The following is a 16,414-nucleotide window of genomic DNA, read 5'->3' as shown; positions in this document are numbered from 1 at the left end:
ATTTGATGAATAGAAAGTTCAAAAGACTGTTTATCTGAAATCTAATCTTTTGTAACATTATAAATGTCTTTACTGCCACTTTTGATTGATTTAATGCATCCTTGCTGAATAAAAGTATTCATTTCTTTAATTTCTTTTCAAAAAAATAAAAATAAAAATTCTTACTGACCCCAAACTTTTGAACGGTAGTGTATAATGCTACAGAAGCTTTGTATTTCAGATAAATGCTGTTCTTTTTAACTTTCTATTCATCAAGGAATCCTGAAAAAAAGTACACAACTGTTTTCAACATTGAAAATAATCATAAATGTTTATTGAGCAGCAAATCATCATATTAGAATGATTTCTGAAGGATCATGTGACACTGAAGACTGGAGTAACGATGCTGAAAATTCAGCTTTGCATCACAGGAATAAATTACTTTGTCAAATATATTTAAATAGTACACAGTTATTTTAAATTGTAATAATATTTCACAATATTACTGTTTTTTACTGTATTTTTAATTAAATAAATGTAGCCTTGGTGAGCAGACGAAACTTCTTTTAAAAACATTAAAAATCTTAGTGGTTCCAAACTTTTGGACTGTACTGTATGTATATATATATATATATATATATATATATATATATATGCTGGTTAGGTATGTTTTAAAGCATGTAAGCTGGTTTGAGCTGGTTTATGCTGGTCCTTAGCTGGTTTAAGATGGTCAAGTGCTGGTCCTAACCAGCTTAAACCAGCTCAAACCAGCTTCCATGCTTTAAAACATACCTAACCAGCATATGCTGTTTTTTTTTTTCAACAGGGTGGTATCGTATAAACATCAACATTTAGCATTACGACGCAAATTGTCCTAAGTGTTGGTTATTTAGAGGGGCTTTGCGAAAGGTTTGACATGAACAAGATGTCCTGTGAGATCTTAACGTTCCTTTTTAACGTTTTAATGAACTGATTTGTTGTGCATGGTGGCTTTTTTTTTACTCACCTTAAAATTACCATTTTTGGGGATTTGCTGAACTTTCAGACAAATATAATTTCTACAATGAGACTTTGACATGTCATTGAAGGCAGTTATGAATGGTCTTCGTATTTTTATCAACGAAGTAAAAAGCCTGGTTGCAAATGATTGCTATTAAAATCAACGTTGGAGCCTCAATCAATGAATCCTAACCGCAGTAAATTTGGCCAAGAGAGGGCACTGTTTCACTTAAGAAAGAGAGACGTCAATGACGTGAAATTCACTCCAGGAGCGTTACGGCGTACGTTTCTGTAACTGCATTCAGGGATGCATACTAAAATCATTTCCGTTCTTACTTTGTGCTTGCATCTGATATGGTAAATATAGACTGTACAGGTGCAGGTTTAAGTGTGGTCTCTGAATGATTCTCCTTTGGTACAAAAGCAGTCAAGCTGTCGCAGCACAGCAGGCAGAGGGATATTAGTCACTATGTGTGGCTGTCAGTGCCCGTAATGGGAACATCCCCAGTGCTGCCACAGGGCTCCACGTTTTGTGGCCACTGTCAACACATTGATGTTTCTCATGAGTGTTCGGTGCACCCAGCCAAAGGAGCTGCAGTCATCAGACCATATGAATCATGTCATGTTACATGATGTGAATCAAGCTCCTGCTGAGTATTAATTCCTTACAGAGCAGAATGAGGTGAACTGTAAGGAATGGGTGGAAAAAAAATGGAGTCAGAAAAATAAAGCTAAAACATGCAGGCAGCTCCCAGATTCTCATTCTAATTGTCTGTAGAGTCTATGCATTAGTTTTTTATGTAGATTCAAATCATACAAGGATTTTTGTTACTTTTACACTAGTGTTACACTGTACAATTTATCTGACTGAAAAATTGATACACAGCAAAGACGGTCAAGCGGACAAATCAATCCTTTGTGCAGAATGTCGAAAAATGATGCAGTCTTGAAAACTGACCAACTCTTTGAGAATGACTTCATTCAAAAAAAAAAAAAAAAAAAAAAAAAAAAATCATGTTTATGCATAAAGTGGCTCTGTTGCTTTCTCGGCTGTGAACAACTGTGATTGACTATAAAGCTTGTTCAGCTCAAGGTCTCAACTACTTTAGAACTGAATATTTATTAATCCTGTGTTTTATACATTTACATAGAAATGGAATAATATTCTTCTTATTCTCGTATCATAGGAGAAAAAACAAACAAATTATATATATATATATATATAAACAATGGGTACAGGCAATTTTTTCCAACCCATGAACATATTTATGACTTTAATATTTTTTGCTGTATAGGACTACTATTGATGACCATGATCTACAAAGCAAAACACAAAATATATTACATAAAATATCATGCTGAGTGTCCCGTACCAGTGGTGGACACCCTGTCATTTTATATTCAAGTGCCTACCAGGAACTCAAGGCTAAATAAATTAGAAGTTTGTACTGCCCTGCAGTCACAACATGTCAGATTTTCTTTTTAAAGATGTGACCAGTTAATATTATACAAATTAAAACAGGGCATAATGTATACCATACTTACTCTGCTATCCTTGACGTTAATGTGTCAGTAGATGACCACATTCATGCAAAATCTGATATACAAATACCCAAAGTCAACATTCAAAGATCTTAAGTGCTTTAAAATGCATTAATTTTGCACGTATAATAATCTCATGCATTGATGCAGTCCCTCTTTCAGTGCCTCTTTTTATAGTAAGAACACACACTCTTAAAAATAAGGGTTCAAAAAAAGGGATTTCGCAGTGATGCCACAGAAGAATCATTTTCAGTACCCCAAAGAACCTTTCAACGAACATATATTTTTGCTAAATGTGAAGAACATTTTAAAAATCTAAACCCTTTTTATTATAAAGACCCTTATGTAGAATGGAAATGTTGTGGATGATAAGGTTCTTCATGGAACCATATATGCCAATAAAGCACCTTTATTTTTAAGAGTGTACCACAGTTAAATCACATTTCATTCAATCTAAATCAACAATTTCATGTATCTGAAACTAGCAAACCAGTGGCTTTAGAAAAAAAAATCACAAATTTGAATTAAAGGCAGAGATTTTATGGTAACTGTGAAGACCCTCCATTGTTCTCAATGCCTGTTCCCAGGGCAGGGTGGAGGTCGTGAAGGAGGGGGTCCATGGGGGCCTGGGGGTGCCCGGGCTGGTGGAGGTCCTGGGGGTGAGCGGTTGATGGAGGGTCCCCGGGATGGTGGTCTTTTGGGCGGAGGGCGCATGAGTGGCTGATGGTCTGAAGGGGGCGGCGGAGGTGGAAGGTGGCTGCTTGGCGGTGACCTTGGCTCCTCTGCTTTCACCCGGGTAAAGTTGATGCATCGCCCCTATGGAAACAAGACAGATGGTGGGATCACTGTCAGTTCAAAGCTGAAATTTCATTGCTATCAGTAGCTATAACTTCTGGGAATAAAACGAAACCCAAACTCTTTACATATTTTGTATGGATACATTGTATTTTCAACCCCCGAGGTGACAAGTTCACAGTGAAATGCGTGGGATTCAAAAACAAAAGCTCAAGCGCTGGTGCAGCTGATCCTAGGCTGAGTTCTCTTGCTTGCGTTCGCTCGAAAATGCCCAGGAGATGAACCCACAGCACTTCAGACATCCAGAAACTCAGCTGTCAACTGCAATTCTGTCCCTAAAATCATGGGGGTGGGGTTGAAGAGTTGCAGCGCTGCGCTTAAGGAATAATAGCTATTTGTGAAAACGGTGTTGGAACAAGGGACTGGTCTCTGAGAAAACTTATATTCTTAAAGATTAAGTGATTCATTGTTGTCAGCAAGGCTGATTGTTCAGGAGGAATCGTCAGAGAGGGTTCAAACTTTGGGACCGACTGACTAAAGCCATTCAAAACTCACTTTACGCTTCATTAAGTGCATAAATAGAAACTCTGGATGACTCAGGATCCACTACAACACCCACTTTTGTCAGGGCTTAATAAAAGTGACGTATTCATATGCAAGTGCATGAATGGAAGCAAAGCTTTAAATCTTTTCCCTCTCAAACACAGTATACTTGGCTACACGTAATAAAACATTTTGAAATCGAAGTGATAAACACAATTGCTTAAACTTTTATACGGTAGTTTGTTGCATAGAACAAACGTTCAGATTCAAAAGAAGTCTTATCAGCGAAACACCAAGGAAGGAGGGTGCCCACCTGATGACCCCAGTGAAGTGATCACCCCTACTCCCCACTCAAGATGTCAACAAAGTGCCAATTGTACTATCAAGTCCTATATGCTCAACTATTATATACTAATCGGTTACATTTTGAATTCGGAACATTAATGCAAGTAAATCCTGTACAAAAAAGTAAACAAGCAAACATTACTGTTCTAAAGTTTCGTGTTGGTCAGTTTTTTTTTTTTTTATGTTTTTGAAAGAAGTTTCTTATGCTCATCATGGATGCATTCATTTGATTTTTTTTTTTTTTTTGCAAGCCATGATATTTTTTTTCAGGATTGTGTGATGAATAGAAAGTTCAAAAGAACAGCATTTATTTGAAACAGGAATCTTTTGTAACATTATAAATGTCATTACTGTCACTTTTGCTCAATTTATTACTTACTTGCTGAATAAAAGTATTCTACGGAAGAGGATTAGGGTCAAGCAATAATAAAAAAATAAAACCATCTCGAGATTAAAGTTGTTAAATTTTGAGAAAAAACTTGTTAAATTTCGAGAAAAAAGTCGAAATAAAATGTTGAGAATAAACTCATTAAATTACGAGAAAAAACTTGTTACATTTTGAGAAAAAAGTCGAGATAAAATGTTGAGAATAAACTCGTTAAATTACGAGAAAAAAACTCTTTAAATTTCGAGAAAAAAGTCAAGATAAAATGTTGAGAATAAAGTCATTAAATTACGAGAAAAAAGTCATTAAATTACGAGAACAAATTAGTTAAATTATGAGAAAAAACTCGTTAAACTTCGAGAAAAAAGTCGAGATAAAATGTTGAGAATAAAGTCATTAAATTAAAAAAAGTCGAGATAAAATTTGTTCTCGTAATTTAATGACTTTTTTCTCGTAATTTAACGAGTTTATTCTCAACATTTTATCTCGACTTTTTTCTCGAAATTTAACAACATTTTTCTTGTAATTTAATGAGTTTATTCTCAACATTTTATTTTGACTTTTTTCTTGAAATTTAACAAGTTTAATCTCGAGATGGTTTTAATTTTTTATTATTGCTTGGCCCTAATCCTCTTCCGTAGTATTCATTTCTTTCAAAAAAACAAAACAAAACAAAAAAAACCTTGTGAACGGTAGTATACATATTTTTAATACTGAGTATGATAATGATGAACTTTAAAAAATAAATCACATTATTCAATATGCATAACATAAAATAAATAAATAAATAAATAAATAAATGTTGAACAATCAAATATTAGCTAGCTAGAAAAGCATGGCAGCCATGGCTAATCAATCACAAGAACCACCACAGCAATTGTTACTATCACCTTCAACAAAAAAGCACAGTGTGAACTGATGTGTGTCCTACTCTGATCTTGCTGAGTGGAAAGGAGAGCGGTTAAGGGGGAGTCAGTCTCTGCCATGCTGTTTGAGCACTTATCAGACAAACAGATGGACAGTTTAAAGGCCACTAGCTAAATTGTCACAGGAGAGATTCCCTCCCTTTTGTTCAAGGGTCTTAGAGGACTGAGCCAGGATAGGATATGGCTTTTTATTGTGTTATAGTAATAAGGGTGGTCTCAAATCACTGAGTATGCAGGAGTGATCCGTATAAATATGAAACAGATGGACAGAGAAGGACTCAATGTAAGGGAGTGTCTGTTTTTTATTATTGTTGTCTGAGTGTGTTGGGATGGTTTAAATACATGTGAGATGGGCAGGCAAAGCTGTCAGTTGATGTATCTTTCTGTTTAGCTGTTTAATCTTCACATACAGATTGAGAACTGTATTTATATATTTAACATATATATATATATATATATATATATATATATATATAAACATATAAAGACAACATTTAACTTTTAATAACATCTTGCTGGTAATATGTGTTTTTTTTTTTTTTTTTAATTTTCATTATATATTATCAAAATGTAACTTTGTATAATTTATAACACACACACACGTCGGGTTTCTGTGTTTTATGGGGACTTTCCATAGACTTTCTATCCACATAATTGTTTGTCTACCCATCAGCGTTTTTTTTTTTCCCTTCCCAAAAAAAACAATGTCCCCAAAAGGGCAAAAATTACTGGTACTATTACATTTGTGGGGACATCATTTGTGGATATTTATCGCTATTATTATTTATTTGTTACAATAAACAAGCCAGGCAACAACCATTATTTACTGTAATGATCACTTTTGGTTTGATTCTGTTTAGGATTGTTAAACGGTAGCTTAATGTAAATACTCAAGAAATATCTAATATAAATTAATTAATTACATTTAAATATTAAATGATTTATTTAAAAATACTATTATTGTGTGACAGAATAAAACTACAACAGAATTTTTTTTAAAAAAATTCAAAACACCTGTATTAGTTGCAACTGTTCAACTTGCCCATGATGGAAAGCAGCACCTAGCTAGTGGCCACCAGGTAATTTGAGTTTAAGTCCGCTGATCTAAAGCCTGTAGAATCTTGTAGCCTGCTGGGGGTCATCCACAGTAGTTAAAACACCATATGGACAGATTTCTCTTCCCCACTCCCTCCACCCACATCTGCACAGTATTCATGAGCCTCCATTCTCATTCGGCCCATATGCTCACCCTTGTGCAGGCCTGTTGCTGTGCTGCTCGCCAAATTGCCCATTTCGCCACACAAGACTGGCAAAGTGATGGCTTTGCTCCCCCCCAGCCAGACAGACATGAATCAATCACCACCACCCCCCACCAACCTGACAATAGCCCATCACAATAAAACTCAGCTCCCCCTTTGCCGAATGAGCCCCATGTCACATTATGGGGCTCTCTGTTTAATAAGCTGTTAAATCAGACCACCAAGCATTGGTTACGTGAGGGTTAGACTCTAACGTGGAACCGCACATGAGAGAGGAATCCTTGAGAACAATAGGAGGAGCATGTCATTCACCTTGACTCGTAAATTATGTTAAAAAGCCATTTCCTTCTGTTAACCAGAGTCTTTCTTGTCACAACTTTTACATTCATGTGGGTCATTAAGAAAAACAAAACAAAAACACTATCTATTCCACAGAGTTTCTTTGTCTCAATTGTAGATGGCACTTAGACGTGAGGGGGCAGATACTGAGCATTTGAGGTGAAGCTTGTAAACTGACCAGACAAAGACTTTCAACAACAAGAGCTTCTTTCTTTACACAACAACTATAAGCGAGTAATAAAGCAAGGCTGTCACCTCTGCATCACAATGTGTGCACTGAGGCCAGTGGGTAAAGAGTTTGACCCAGGACTCATCTGTGACTCATCTACACATTATCTCAGGTCATACATGTTAATGTTTAACATTCATTCAAAATATAAGATCAGTGTGACTTCAAAGATTTGAACAACACTGTTTCAATTACTTGAATTTATAATAAAACATCACCAATATTTTGAAACTAATAAAATGTAAGGCAAAAGTGTAGACAGTAGCTTCTGAAGCCAATAGACAAAAGTCAGAAATAATAACTAGATTTGCACTTCATGGAGGAAAATAGTGTTTAGAAGACAGCAGAAGATTACTGTTGAAGTTTTATGTAAATACAGGTTTTAGGTTTCGGTTGAACACTGCTGTTTCCATTGCTCTTACAAAATGTTACCATGGTAAAAGCAGTTTCTTCCAAAATTCATTAGTTTTTTGCTATAGTAAAATTACAAATAACATATTAATATGAGACCTCATATTAATGTACTGTAAGGAGGTTTCACAATCTGCCATTTAAAAAAAATAAAAAATAAAAATAAATAAATAAATAAATAAATCAATAATAGTGGCTAATTCCAAATTACCCCAGTTTTATTTTAGTAACCGTAACTGTTGTATTTTAGAGGTAACTGTGGATAACTTTCAGTTTTTGACAAAAATCTTAAAAAAGAACAGTTCAGTCAAAAAAAGAACAATTCAGTATGCAATAGATGTAAGAAACATGACCAATCGCAATCCAGAATGCAAATAATGTCATGCCGTTGCAAATCAAAGACTATGGAATAACACTTAAAGGGTTAGTTCACCCAAAAATGAAAATTATGTCATTAATGACTCACCCTCATGTCGTTCCAAACCCGTAAGACCTCCGTTCATCTTCGGAACACAGTTTAAGATATTTTAGATTTAGTCCGAGAGCTTTCTGTCCCTCCATTGAAAGTGTATGTACGGTATACTGTCCATGTCCAGAAAGGTAATAAAAACATCATCAAAGTAGTCCATGTGACATCAGTGGGTTAGTTAGAATTTGTTGAAGCATCAAAAATACATTTTGGTCCAAAAATAAAAAAAACTACAACTTTATTCAGCATTGTATTCTCTTCCGGAATCCTTTCCATTGAATTGATTCCATTGAATCCTTTCATCTGTCGGCATTGGTAATGCACGTCTTTGTTTTTGGCGATTAGGACATCCACGACATGCACACCTACGCACCATTTTAAAAAATATAGCAATACCAAAATACAAACAATGTAGAATAGCATGAATACAGCGTGTGTCTCCCTCAGATTGTAAACGAAGCTCGGGCGCACTAGATAACACGTCAGCAGTGTCTTACATCAGCAGCGTCACTGCGGAGTCGTGAACCACACTCCGGAGCAGAAGGGGGCGGTAATGCACCAATAAGCTGGATGCCAACCACCGTAAAACAGGAAAGAAGAAGAAGAAGAAGAAGAAGCAGAGTCGTGAATGCGGATTGACAACAGACCCGGAAGAGAATACAATGATGAATAAAGTCGTAGTTTTTGTTATTTTTGGACCAAAATGTATTTTCGATGCTTCAAAATGTCCTAATCGCCAAAAACAACCACATCGACGTAAACGTGCATTACCAACACTGACAGATGAAAGGATTCAATGGAATCAATTCAATGGAATCAATTCAATGGAAAGGATTCCGGAAGAGAAGACAATGCTGAATAAAGTCGTAGTTTTTGTTATTTTTGGACCAAAATGTATTTTTGATGCTTCAACAAATTCTAACTGACCCACTGATGTCACATGGACTACTTTGATGATGTTTTTATTACCTTTCTGGACATGGACAGTATACCGTACATACATTTTCAATGGAGAGACAGAAAGCTCTCGGACTAAATCTAAAATATCTTAAACTGTGTTCCGAAGATGAACGAAGATCTTACGGGTTTGGAACGACATGAGGGTGAGTCATTAATGACATTTTCATTTTTGGGTGAACTAACCCTTTAAAGGGACTTTGGTGTAAATAAATTTTAATAAAAAATAGATTTTCAAAATACAGTCTTGTAAAATTTAAATTATTTAAAAAAAAAAAAATTAATTAATTACGACTTTGCCTCAAAAAACTCCTAATTTACTGCTTATTAACCCTTTCGCACGTAAGTTTGTTAACTACTTTGTTAACTATAGCATGAAATATCTGATATTCCGATTGTCAAATATGTGCAAGTGGATGTGTTTTGCTGTTTAAACACCTTTATAATCATGTTAGATGAACTATATGTGCAATGGGCGCCGCCATGTTAGTTTGCGCCGAACAGAGAATCGGATCTGTTGGATTTACAACATGTGAATTCATCCACTTCTCCCGAAATACATGAAAGTAAGTGAGTAAGTGAGAACTGGGGAAGAATAGAGTAAACTTTAAAGTTACTTATACAATGTGTATCTGATATGAATAAAACGTGTCGTCTAATTATAATGGAAAGGAGTGTTATTGCCGCTTCCATAGACATCAGTGTGTATTTTACAAATTCTGAATGTATTGGTTTGCTAGTACTCATATGTATTTAAATGTCTGAAACCTAAAATAAACATTATGTGGTTGAAAACACTGCATATTTGTGATATGAAAGTGCTGAGTGTGTCCGTCTCTGGCTTGGCACCAGTTAAATGCGCAAGTACATCTGAATTTGACAGTTGATCACGTGCTGCGCTGAACGTTCTAATCACACCGGTGCGATCATACGCATCAAAGGGTTAATAGTTAATAAGGTAGTTATTGTAGTGGTTAAGTTTAGGTATAGGGTAGGATTTAGGGATGTAGACTATGGTCATGCAGAATAAGGCATTAATATGTGCTTTACAAGTACTAATAAATATGCAATATGCAAGCTAATAAGCAACTAAAGTGAGAATTGTTCCCCATACTAAAGTGTTACCAAAAGACTTTACATTTCATGCTGAATGACGAAGTTCAATCCCAAGCATAAGGGATTTCAAAATATGTCTTATAAAGGGAGAAGGATGTGAACTAATTTAGAAAAAAATCCATAACCAATGTGATTGACGAATATCAATCCAGTGCTGCTTTACCAGCAATATAATGATAGTCTGTTTAGTTACAATCCATCTTTAAACTCTACAAGACCAGATCCATATACATGAGAGGCCCTTTGGTAGGAATAGAAAACAGAAGAAAAGACAAAGAGAATACAGAGACGGAGGAGAAAGAGACAGACAGAGGATCAGTCACAGCTAGGGAATGCAAAGAGTTATAAAGAGAAAGATGTAGACTAATATAGAGATTAGGCCGTCTGTAGCTGAGCAGAGGTCTTGTTTGGGCACAGCGAGTTGTTTGTGTCTGCTGTCTAGTGTGTTGCAGGTGGGCATGAAACACACAACTACACCCCAAATCTCCCTGAATGGCACAGCTGTTTCCATCCAAACCTCGCCCTTTGCAGTGTCTGCTGCCTTTACCAGCACCTTCTAAAGCTCATGCAAAGTACATTGAGCAGCTGGACACTGGCGGTCCCGCAGACAAGTGGCCCATTATGGAGCAGTGAAGAATGAAACCAAAGTAAATCAGATCGGTCCATCTACAGTGGGAACGGCGCTATAGTCTGCTCATGTCAATGGGATCATACTGTACGGCCCTCGGCACTGCGGCCCACATGAAAGATGCCTTTCACGGACACACAGATGTGTTGCCATGACACAGCTTGTGCTGATAGAATAATGCAGGGTGCAGAGAGCAGGGCTCAGACACTGAGGGACGTCTCTTACAAAAGGCACAAGAGAATGAGTGACTGTGCTCGGCCACACGACTGCTCCATGTGAGGAGGAATTAAGAGCGGTGTAATTACACTGCTATTTCCTGTCCCGGCAACTGAGCATGCTCAGGAGTGAAGGGAATGTCACAACAGCTCTGTTCCAAAACAAGTGAACTGCTTCACTTTCCTTTATGGCAGCAACCCATAAGCATACCCAAGGGTTCAAATATTCATTTTTATTCATAATAATCTATTTATATTGATAAATTTCATTATGGAATCAATTATTATTATTGTTATTATTATTATTAAACAAGACTCTAATGCTCACCAAGGCAGCATTTACTGTTTGTAACAGTAATATTTTGAAATATTATTACAATGTAATATAACTATTTTCTATTTGAAAATATTTTAAAATGTAATTTATTCCTGTGATGGAAAAGTTTAGTTTTTTAAAAAAGTTTTTTATATTTCAGTAGCCATTACTCCAGTCTTCCGTGTCACATGATCCTTCAGAAATCATTCTAATATGCTGATTTGGTGCTCAAGAAAAAATCTTATTATTATCACAGTTGAAAACAGTTGTGCTGCTTAATATTTTTGAGGAAACCGTGATACATCTTTATTCTTTGATGAAAATAAAGTACAAAAGAACAGAATTAATTTGATTAATAGAATTAATAGAAATATTTTGTAACATTGTAAATGTCTTTACTGTCACTTTTGATCATTTTAATGTGTCCTGTCCATATATATATATATATATATATATATATATATATATATATATATATATATATATATATATATATATGAGCCCTTGAGCTCGTAGAGAATGAACAAAGCCCCTAAAGTGTGTGGTGGGTTTTGTGGGGGGTAATTGAGAATGAATGGGGGAAACTTACATGAGAGGAGGCAATGCCTCCATCGCACTATGACTGGATATGATTGGTTTTCATTGGATGTGATTGGTTTGTGCAATAAATCCCGCCTATTGTTTACGTGCGCGTTTCGCACATCAGTCTGAATGAACAAAATGATGCCGTCAACTAATTAAAAAGTAAACACCTCACCCATTAGATATCACCGCTTTATGTCACGTCAAATTCAAATGTGAAAAGACCTGAAAACATGATGACTGTGGGGGTTTTAGTGAGCAATCAGCTTGGTGAAATTAAAGATACATCTTCGTGTCTGTGACAGTGTTTACCAAGCATGACTGATCCAAAATAAGTTCACTATTAAAAGTGCTAAAGAGGTTCTTTTCGTCGACTGAGAAACCAAAGACTGTTACTGAGTTTTTGAAATGAGCGCATGCGTAAGAACAACCCCCCTCCTTCGAAGGAACGCCTCCCAAAACTGTATTGGAACACGAGTGTTTACCACCGGCATTCGCCATTCGCTATTCATTATGTCGGACTCACCGCAGGTAACTCATAATCTGCAGTTGTTACTCCTGTCTCCTGACAAAAACATTGCATGCAGCGCCTGTGGAGTGTGGAAAGTTACTGGAGCGCACAGCCACGCTCGTCTCTCACAAGGAACGTCATGGCAGTGATTGACAAGCCAGAGGGCCAATCGTTTACGCGATGATCGCGTAAACGATTGGCTGATGTTTTTAAGGCCCTACCTCGTGCACAGATGAGGTATATTAATATTATTCCTTTCAGTGCACCTAATAAATAGTCTTTTATCAGTTAGTAAAGACAGTTTCAAGTAATATTGCAAAAATGTATAAAACAAAACATCCTCTTTAGCACCTTTAAAAAGAACAGCTGAAAATCAATTCACAAATTAAATATATTGTTTAAATTGTTACTGCCTTTAGTTATTATTTAGGAATAAATGTAAACATGCTTAAAACACTAACTTGATTAGATTGACTTGGTTTTAATAAAAAGAACACTAATTACATTGTTAATGTAAAAATACAAAATAGAATTGTATTTGGTTTCTTTTTTTCTTTTTTGATGTAATGTAATGTTCATTTAACAAGAAAAATGTGACAACTTTAAAAGTAACAGACATGAATTTACATTTGATTTATAAAAAATAAATAAAAAGGTCATTGTTTGCCTCCTCATTTCAGAACATCACTGCACGCCACTGAGATTCTTCATACAATGGACTACCAGTAAAATTTATAAAAATTTGGAACCAAAAATTATTCAGACACTTTGACCTGACCTTGTTTTGCTTAAGTGTTATCTAATTAATTATCATAATTAAGATTAATTTTTTTCTGACACAGTTTAACTCTGAGATCTTGTCATATTTTATTACCATTTTCTTAAACTATAGTGAATAAACTGTATTAATGAATGAAATGTTCAAGGTGTCTGAATAAATTTTGGTTTGACTGTATATATCATGCATTACAATTGGGCCAAAATTCGATATCTTAAGAGGCAGCATAATCCTAGCATTTGGAGCAACCTTCACAATCACATATATGATAAAATGTTGCATATGGAGGAAGCTCACAAGGTTTTGGATCAGAAACAGTGAATGTGAATGCTTTAAACCAAGTTTTTCTAAAATCCACATGAACCACTTGCTCTGTGCAATACAAAAACCAATGCAAAAATATAATCAGTTTTTAAAAACATAAATACTTTAAGCACTTTAAAATAAACTTCACATTTTACATAAAGATTTTTGGTAACACTTTAGTATAGGGAACACAAACTATTAACTACAACTTTTCCCTCAATAAACTCCTAATTTACTGCTTATTAATAGTTAGTAAGGTAGTTGTTAAGTTTAGGTATTAGGTAGGATTAAGAATGTAGAGTAAGGTAACACAGAATAAGACATTAATATGTGCTTAATAAGTACTAATAAATAGCCAATATTCTAGTAATATGCATGCTAATAAGCAACTAGTTAAAAGACCCTAAAATAAAGTGTTACCAGATTTTTTCCTTTACAGCTGACAGAATGGATGAGATTCAGTCATTCAAAAAAAGCAGCTTATTCTAAGAATAAATAAGATAAACAAAAGCACTATGAAGCTCAGTAGATCCTGCTTATGAGGCATATTATGAGAAATTCAAGCACAATTGTCAGGTCACTATTCTGAGAAAGAATTAGGTATGTAACTTAAATGGGTTCATGGTTGTACCTGATCTCCAGGCTGGGGTCTCATGAGTGACACCTGGTCATATCCTCGACGGAAAAGGGCCCACAAAGCATCCAGTTTCCCCTAAGACACATAGAACTGTTCTATTAAAACCTTTTTCACCTTAAAAACTGATAATTTCATATTAAATTTAATGGGGAAAAAACTCCTGTACCTGAATAGGACTGTACCACTTCCTATGATGGGCAGGTCTGCACCCATAAGGCTTTCTGAGTTTGGGTTCATATGGCTCGTATTCATCTTCAGGCATTTTCACCACAGCGTTCTTTGGCTTCTCCAGTTTAGCTCCTTCCTCCGTGGAGCCCTTGTCCCCCCAGCGGACCTAAAGACCAGAGGAACACAGTCCACTTATAACCCACACAGACTGAGAGCAAAAGACATTCACGCAAGCTTGCATTATACTGTGTTTAAGTAGTGCACTTAACATGTAACAGGTACTATAGCTGTAAAAAAGGTGTGTATTTTACAAAGAACAATAATGAATATGTCCAATATTGTTGAGTAAATCTACAGGCATCAGCATGTCTTATGATGTCACATGATCTAGTTTTGGCACCAGGCAGACAGGGAGCATTTAAGGTCACAGTGATGTGTTCTAGTGCCTTGAGGGTTCATAACATCACTCGTCATGTGTGGTCTCCATCCCCCCGTAGCCTGTGTTAACCTATGATCAAATGACACCCTATATAAAGCCATATCGTGTACAAAAATATGCATCACCTCCATTCTTTTGATTCCACCAACTCCTCTTCCACCATAGTAGGATGCATCTACTGTAGGCCATTTCTTTTTGGGCATGCCATCTTCATCATCAGGCTCCTATTGAGCACACAAAACATACATAAAGCTAATATCACACTAATAATAATAATAATAATTAGCAAAATGACTATGATTCAAAGTCATGTAGAAAACAACATTCCTTTTCTGTTTTAGTTGGAATTGTCTTTTAAAATTCACAGTTAGCAAACTCAACGCATAAGCCTACACAGATAAACACAATGACGCTGTCAAATAATGTTAGCCAAAAAGTAGCAACCACATTGTGTCTCCAAATCAAAGGGAAGCCTTAGAGACAGAGTGCCTTGTTTGCGCTCTCAGTGTTAAGAAGCACAGATGCACACACTAAAGCCATTTCCACAAAGCTCTTTTATTTCCTATCAGCCTCAGTGACTGCTTGCCTTTGACCTCTGGAAACAAAGCAAACACAAGAGGATCATTATGAGCCCTTTTCCCTGAATTTTGCTATTCAGTCATCCTGCGGTTGAGCCTGTGGTCCCCACTGTGTCCACTTACACTGCTCACTTGTCTTTATTTACACGGCTGTGCCATAGAAAATGCCCTTAAATGGTGACGGACAGTTTTTCAAAGCTGTTGCACTCATAGTTAGAAGCTGATATTGGCAGTGTTAGGGAATGTGGTTTAGAAGGAATGATGGCATTTTTTAGAACGCACTGGATTCAGCTTATGAGAGTTATTCTTTTATCGTGTGCAATCTGTTTTTTTAGTGCCCTGATTCATATCGGCTCTAAATTCCCATGGTTCATTAGAGTGTATGGTTGTGCCTAAATACACACATACACAAACATGAGCACAAAATGAGGTTAGAGGGAGTTAAACTCACAGGCTCAGGGGGAGAGGGTGGAGGCACTTCCTTGATGACCTGAAAGAAAAATAATTCTCAGCGAAAGAATGTAATCTAGGCAAAGAGCAGTACAGTATAAACATAATCACTATAAACAGTACATTATAAAGTATAAAAACATAAAAGCATTATATTGCATGAAGCATAAGCAGAGTTAATGTCACTGGGGGAATGTAACAACGTTGTTGAATCATTGTTTGAGTATGAATAACACATAAATGTATTATTTATAATAATAATAATTATTATTATTATTAATATACCAAAATGTATCAATAATAATAATATATAGTTCAGTCATAAAACTCTTCCGAGCAGCTGATTGGTTCAATCATTTCGTTTTGTTCTATCTACATAACCTATTTATTCCGGACTTCGAATCAGATCAGTTCATTGCAGCGCACCATGGAATTTCACTTGCCCTCCAACTTCCCCAGCACCACCTGCCTAGATCTGTTTGGGAGGGTTCTCCCTATGTTTCCTTGCAATG

General features: G+C 35.9%; 1 protein-coding gene across 3 annotated transcripts in view; it reads right to left on the bottom strand.

The window, feature by feature from the left end:
* Positions 1-2,235: 2,235 nt before the first annotated feature.
* Positions 2,236-16,414, bottom strand: part of antxr1d (ANTXR cell adhesion molecule 1d) — a 33,302-nt gene continuing 19,123 nt past the window's right edge. For 2 of the 3 annotated variants that reach the window (XM_048205260.1, XM_048205259.1), the window contains exons 14-18: positions 15,904-15,942; positions 15,000-15,098; positions 14,434-14,601; positions 14,262-14,342; positions 2,236-3,336 (exon numbers count right to left, since the gene is read on the bottom strand). In XM_048205260.1, the coding sequence (XP_048061217.1) occupies positions 3,091-3,336; positions 14,262-14,342; positions 14,434-14,601; positions 15,000-15,098; positions 15,904-15,942 (633 nt within the window). In that variant the 3' untranslated portion in view covers positions 2,236-3,090. Of the gene's footprint in view, positions 3,337-14,261; positions 14,343-14,433; positions 14,602-14,999; positions 15,099-15,902; positions 15,943-16,414 lie in introns of those variants that run through there. The other variant, XR_007186802.1, reaches the window with a different exon arrangement.

This window comes from Megalobrama amblycephala, linkage group LG10 (genome assembly GCF_018812025.1).
Source record: "Megalobrama amblycephala isolate DHTTF-2021 linkage group LG10, ASM1881202v1, whole genome shotgun sequence".
NCBI lineage: Eukaryota > Metazoa > Chordata > Actinopteri > Cypriniformes > Xenocyprididae > Megalobrama > Megalobrama amblycephala.
The sequence above is the reverse complement of the archived record's forward strand: the minus strand, read 5'-3'. Positions and strand labels throughout refer to the sequence as shown.